Here is a 7601-nt window from a genome sequence, read left to right on the forward strand (position 1 = left end):
CAACTATTGGTTGGGTGGCCATGAAATCAATTAATTTAAAGTAATCATAGGCTAATTGAATTACCACAATTTTGACAATAGATTCATCATTCAAGCCATTTATCAAACATTAAGGCTGACGAGACCACATTTATGTTAACTGCTCTCTATTTAGAGATAGGCAGAAATCCAAAAATTTGTTTGAACTTCCTTAAAAAAATTGTTCTCTGGCCAAAGAACAATTAATTAGGGGGTTGATTTTAAGTTAGGCATGGGATTCCTGTCATTGTTCTCCCCTGTGGAACATCAGCGAAAACAGAGATCGATAGCCAGGTTTAGCTCTACGGTTTGAGATCAACTAATTAAATTTTACCAAAGCGGTTGAAAGTAAGTGGTAGAAATGATGTCTTTGGGGAACTATTCCGCTGTGGTGGAAGTGTGTGCCCTTCTATTTGCCATGTTTCTAGAGTTGAACAAGGCCTAGCCTACATCATTGCTGAGAGCGGCTTTATCACCATTCCTTCATGTCACATTTATCCTCTGTTTTCCCCCCTCTGCTGCGTGTGGGCCTCAGGGTGCTGGTATTGATGTAAAAGATGTTGATGTCGTGATTCCACACAGGCTAAAATAGCAGCAGACTCACACACACTACCTTCAGGCCACAGTTTGAACGTCCGTACATGCCAGCTTGTACTCAACCACTGCAAGTGACATAGGTCAGCTTCGCCCGAAAGGCTGGTCATTGCTGTATCTCGTCTATAGTAACTTTACCCTTGGCCTCCGGAATAAAAGCTGAAAACATTTCTCATATATTTCCTTTCTGAAACTGCATCAATACTGCCTCAAAGTTCAAAAATAATATTTCTGCAATCATCCCACATCTTATTGCTTTTTTCCCCGCATTTTCTTTAATCGATCGCCTCACTTGTTCGGTCACCATGGCTTTGAACCTCACACTACTGGCTGGATGGAATATTGATATAAGGGTTCTACAGTTACATACATAAAAAACATTCAAGATTAGACTTAACAGTACAATTATACACTGATTTCTAAGAAACAACACTGATACAGATGGTATTTTTGAGACGGAATATATAGGGCCAATTGACCTATTTTAGGTTCAGTTTCCTCATTTAAAAGGGGTACTTCTCTGAGTAGGAAAACAACACTTGTCTCTGGAGGGAGCTTGGAGCTATCGAGGACTAAACGTCAGAATATCTAATTCACTTCAGCTTTATTACGAGCATTTTTTCTTCTATCTTTCTCTTGTGAGTTTCCCATATGTTGTGAAAATACAATACTGAATTGCTAAAGTAGCCGTTTATGAGAAGAAGAAGAAACATTAAAATATACATAAATACATTTCCAGGCCTTCAAAAGTGAATAAACTATCACAGCAGTGTCCGTTTTCTACCTTTTTTTTCAATGTATTTCAGCTTTTATGTTTCAGTACAGGCTGAGGCAATACAAAATAACTATTCCAACATAGATCTGCTCTTTTCCTTTTTCCCACTCCCTCACACCAGGGTCATCACTGCCTCGGAGCAAAACATTAAATCCTAAAAATAAATCTTCCCATGAGGATTTTCTCAATGAGTTTACTTCACCACACTAATGCTGACAACACATTACACTGTTAGCCTGAATTTCTAATAATTAGTTGACAGCAATGCAGATTTGAATTGATTTAATTTGATTGTATATGTCACATGCCACTAAGTATCCCATCCCATCCCATATCCCATCCCAAAACAAAATATATTTCATCTTTGGCTTCTGGTACAATATCCAAAGACAACATATTCTATTTTGCGAAATAGCATATTGCAGCAGTCACAATATGATAGTGTATCTTATAAACTGTCTAGAAGTAGAACTAACATCTAATGCATAAAATAAAACCATTGCCACAAAAAGTAAAACATGTTAAATATAATTATTTGCTGTTTCATTATCTCCCTTATTGTATCTGCTACAATTACAATGTTATGCTTTGTAAGAGTTCTGATGAGAGAAAGATTTTGCTTAGTGAGCGGTTTCTAAATTTAGTCCGGCCTACTAAAGAGAGCCACTGATCCGCAGACACTTTGGTGGAACTTTTTTGGATACACACTACATATCTAGGTTTTCATTGGGGATGAGCTCCGGTTCTCAGCCTGAAAACTTAAAATGGCAGGATTATGGAATGTAAAGGGTCAGCGGCTCGGGTAAGGACAATTTAATGTCTCAGAAGGTTATGCTCACTCTGCCATCTCACTGCTACAGTGTCTTCTGCACGACTTATAATACTTTGCTGTGACAGAGGCGTTAACAGCTGCAGGTTGGACCAGGACGAAATGTGCTGTAAGAATACAAATTGATTTGAATTAAATAAACCAAGGCCCATTTTATAATATACATTGAGGGGAGACATATCCTCCAACATTCAAATATGCAAAAAAAATTGATATAGAAGATAAAAAGAAAAAAATGCTATAATAAGACAAGCACATAACGTCGAATAACTAAATAATTATTATCAAATTTAATCATAAATATAAGAACTTGTTCCAGTTGTTTAGTGCATTTTTGCGTATGGTTTGTCTAAGGGGTTAATGTTCCATCAGCTGTTGATGTAATCATTATTATTGTTACATTTAGGGTGCCTTTGTGAATTGATTTTTTTTTTAAATATACATTTCTTCTAGAGGGAGACCCCCCCCCCCCACACCACTAATGTCCAATCCATGGCCACGTCCTTGTATAAAACTATATAAACCAATGAAAGAATAATTGACAACCCAGAAACTCAAGTCATACCAGGTTTATTCTAGTACCAAGACAACCAAGTGAGATATTAGGTAAAGAGGTTTATTTAGAAGGGCAGAGACCTGGGTGTCCGGTAAGGCGCCCGCAGTGCGTGCTTCCTGCGTAACAGGCCGAGCACTCACAGCTTCTAGCTACAGGGACAGTGACGCCCTCCGGACATCCTTCAATGTGTTTCACCTCGTAGGTCCAGTCCCCATTACAGATCCTCTGTTCAGCCCAGTCATCATAGCCGATGTAGACAGGGTCCTGTCATAAACACAAACAGATTACAGTGTTAAAATAAACATGTTCATAAATGCAACTAATCCAGTCCCTCTCATGAGAATCTGACAAAACATAACTAGAAAGAACAAGATCTTGAATTAGGGAGAATGTTGAGTTACTTGACCAAATCTAAATCTGCAAAAGTTTGTTTACATCAGTTTGGTTTGTAAACGCAACAGCAAACCTAAAGTCTATGTCAAAAAGGTTAGATTTTGACAAAGTTAGAGTTATTTTGATATAAAAACAAATATTAAGCTAAACTTAGAGTAATCGATTCAATGGAAAAACTCCCTCAAGCTTGTTTGACATAAGTAATCAATGAGGTTGTCTGAAAACTATAGCCTTTTGTCTGTCCTCCTCCAGTTTTCTCTGGTGGAGACGAGACGGCGAGGATCTGGTCCGCCCTCAGCATCTGAAGTCCTCGTGCATCCACACTATTTTCATTTTTATATTATGTCATACTGTTTGACTTTGTTTTATTGTATGCAATGTGAAGCCCACTGAGGCAAATGCAAATTTGTGATTCTGGGCTATAAAAATAAAATTGATTTGATTTGATTTGATAGCCACATTTATAGGTGACAACTTCATACACTGGAGTTTAGCTCAATATATTTATGCATACAAGTAGTGAAAATTTACTTTATTTGTACTTTATTATCATAAGGAAATAAAGCATACTTTTTCCCCTACATTTATCAGACATATTTAATAACTAGTTTCTTTGCAAATTAGTGGATCAACTGTTTAATTGTCGGTTACCTCGTGGTAGCACTGTCCTTCACATCCGGTGGTGTATATGAGCTCGGTGCTGCCACACATCTCCATGGCGATGCTGATTTTGGTCAGATGACAGCCGAAGTTGCAGCCATGCCCAGCCCCCACCAGCGCCATCACTGCTGCCACGACAACCAGCTGCATCCTCTGCTGGGTGCAGCACAGACGCTGCCACAAGAGGGCGTCACATATCACATCTGATACTTCAAACACTGGTTTAAAGTGACTTTTTTCCAACATAAGTTGCATTAAGTCATGCAGAGGTTTGTTTGTTGGTGGTTTGAATGCTAAAGGATATTTATGTTTCACTTAAGTTCTTTAAATTTTTCCTTGAAACATAATTCAAATATTTTTAATTATGTTTATAAAAGTACATTACAGTACAAATAGTAGTGGTAGAAGTGTGTGTGCTGTATATTAGAATATAGACTTTAATTAAACATATAATAGAGAAGATATAATTTGATCCAAAAACTGTTTCAAATGTACAGTATGAGAAATGTAAACAACATTCAAAAACATTAATGATAATTTCGGAATTATAAAAAATGAATAGGCTACTACTTACTGTATCATATTTGATACACACATTTTAAACCGATTACAAATATATAAAGTACACTATGATAATTACATGATACCTCAATTAAGCAAATATTTATCTTAAAATATAAGTAAACCTTAATATTACCACAGCTTCCTCAATATTAGCCAAATTAACACGTTAGACTTATTGTGCCTCTATGCAGACTTTCATCCTCACATCTACCAACCCCTGATAGAAATTAGAAATTAAAATTACCGGCATGGGCTAAACCAAGATATACATTTTTTTTTTTTTAACTTGATATGACAGGATCAAATTCGTTACAGGGAGTGCTTCAACTCATTATTATTTTTCTACTTGTAACATCTGTTAAAGGTTCTACTCAGTAGCATAAGTCTATATATCATCTCAATATATTACTTAAACATTATGGCAGAATATTAATACAATTTGTTGAATGAAATGAAAATGTACCTGTAGAGTTCTGCTGTTGCTTCGAACCTCAGTTGCACGTCTTGGTTTCTTCTGTTACTCGCTAAACATCTGTAGCAGCTTCTGACCTGACACTGTCCTCACTGTTAGTTAAATAGTGCTGCTCATTAATCCTTTTGATCTATTCAGCCTTGGGCTCGGTGCTACTTTTCCCTCAACAGTTCGGAGATGGCTCGCCTCTCAAGGCCTTTCCTACCGAGGATGTGGAGGAGTGGGTCGTTATCTGTAGAAATCTTGTTTGGACTATAGAGGTGATCACAGACCATGTAATAATAATCATAATTAGATGGAACATAGATGGAAAATAATCAAGCATTGGTAATTAATTTGCCATGGTCCATCGTCATTGCTTTGGCTACCAGTGTAGTAACGGTAGAAACTCAGATTGCTGTCAATATATATATATACAGTTTATATACAGTATATAAATATAGCGTTCTGAGGTAAGGTTTATTTTTGTCACTTCCTGCTGAACATCCATCAAATAAACTTAAGCCAAAAAAGTTTTCCACTGTGGCTATATAAGTAGCCTATTTTAACCGATACATCAACGTCTACGACTGCGGGGGACCTCATCGGCCCTCGCAATCTGTATGAATAATCTATCCGGACGAATCATAAATCTAGGGCTCCAAAGTTTCTCCAAAACATGTTTTTAATTAATGAGGTGCCATTTAGTTTCTGGGGATCCAGTATTCAAATCATTTACAAAATAATCTGTGAGAAAATACTCTCTTAACACAGATACAAGTACAATCAACGTCAAAAAGTAAAAGTACTCATTTTGTCAAAACCATCACATTATTATACTGTTCATGTTTTTTTTTTTTATAAAATCTTTATTTAAAAGGGACAATGTACAGTTAGAACATAAATGTTGCCATTTGATGCACTATACCAGATTATAGCTTTAAGCTAATTTGCATCTGTAGTCCCTTGGCAGGTCACAAAAATACAACACAGTAACAAGACAGATTATTAGTATACAGGGATAAAACACCACAACAACATGGCTACACACGTCTGCGTGCAACTCCCCCCACCTTCCTCATCCCACCCACGCCCACACACACAAAAACAAGTCTAAGGACCAAATTGGTGGTTGCAGAGCTGAGCAGCTTTTAACAGCTTTTTTAGGTTAGATTTGAAGACTCTGAGAGAGCTACTGCCCCTTACGGCGTCAGGTAAGGTATTCCACTGGTTTGTGGCTCTTACAGAAAAAGCAGATTGCCCCGCTACAGTGCGGCGAAATGGTATGGTACAATCTCGTATGGAGGATATTCTAGTGGATCTGATGGAATTTGACGAGCGAGCGTGGACAAAAACACATAATGACTGTGGGGCCAAACCATTTAAAATTTTATAGACCATACACAAATTGACGAATAACCTAAAATTCTCAAAGCTCAATAACTCATGTTTCTGAAGTATCCTACAATGATGGTAACGAATTGGCTTTTTGTCCAGTGTTTTTAAGGTTTGTTTGTATAAAGACTCCAGAGGTCTCAAAGTGGATTCACCAGCCTGCCCCCAGCAGGTGATACAATATGACATGCGGGACAAAATCATGGCGTGCATAAATATCTTGGCTGCATCCAGAGAGAGACAATTTCTGATGTGTTTAAAATTAACTAAATTGTATTTTATGGTTTTAACCATTTTTTTGACATGTTTCTTAAATTTTAAATTTGGATCCAGAAACAGGCCAAGATATTTAAATTCAGTAACTATATCAATTCGTTCACCTTTAATGAGAATCTCAACATCAGGAATTTGTACCATGGTTTTAGAAAAAAACATACATTTTGTTTTGTTTACATTTAAACTCAAACATGATTGATCAAGCCAAAGAGTGATTCTCTCCAGTGCAGTTGTTAACTTAGCAGCTGCTAAGTCAGCTGTTTTAGCATGTACATGAACAACAGTGTCATCTGCATACATCTGCAGATCGACGTCAGCACACTGTTCAGCAAGATCATTAATATAAAGACTAAATAATAAAGGACCCAATACCGAGCCTTGTGGGACTCCCATAGTACATGTCCTGTAACTGGACTGTGCATCACAGACTTTAACACATTGCCTCCTGTTTGATAAATATGACGACATCCAAGCCAGAGCTCTAGGCGAAAAATTAAATTTAGAAAGTTTTGATATTAAGACACTGTGGTTAACTGTATCAAATGCTTTACGCAGGTCTAAAAATACAGCACCAACTACTCCGCCTTTATCGAGCCGTGATTTAATTTGCTCTATTAAATGTAAGGAGGCAGTCTCGGTTGAATGGTTCGCTCTAAAACCAAATTGCATACAATGTAGACCAAAATTGCTGGTGTTAAGAAATGAGGTCAGTTGTTCAATGACAACCTTTTCAGCAATTTTTGAAAATACTGGCAGTATGCTTATAGGTCGATAGTTACTAGCTTCAAGGCGGTCTCCAGATTTAAAAACAGGTGTGACAATGGCACATTTCCAGTCATCAGGAAAAAGACTACGTTTAAAAGAGAGATTAGTTAGGTGAGTGACAGGACAGGATAAAATATCCTTATGTGACTTAACAAACTTTGCATAATGCATTTTGTTGGATCATTATCGCTAAGGTTGTAGCTGGTCCATTTATTTTAATATGGCAAGTATCCGTGGGATCAATGTGAAGAATACATTTAGTGTAGTAGAAGTATCAAGTTACACACAATACAATGGATCAAGTCAAGAACAAGCACCTTTTAAA

The 7601-nt window shown here is 37.0% G+C and overlaps 1 protein-coding gene across 1 annotated transcript; it reads right to left on the reverse strand.

The window, feature by feature from the left end:
- Positions 1-2832: 2832 nt before the first annotated feature.
- On the reverse strand, positions 2833-3975 carry LOC307251602 (gonadotropin subunit beta-1-like; the record flags this gene model as incomplete). The annotated part of the gene is made up of 2 exons (XM_080028977.1): positions 2833-3036; positions 3817-3975. The coding sequence occupies 2 exons, from the start codon at positions 3973-3975 to the stop codon at positions 2833-2835; spliced, it is 363 nt and encodes a 120-aa protein (XP_079885103.1).
- Between the last annotated feature and the right edge of the window lie 3626 nt (positions 3976-7601).

Source organism: Ammodytes marinus (genome assembly GCF_949987685.1).
Source record: "Ammodytes marinus genome assembly, chromosome: 1".
Classification (NCBI taxonomy): Eukaryota; Metazoa; Chordata; class Actinopteri; order Uranoscopiformes; family Ammodytidae; genus Ammodytes; species Ammodytes marinus.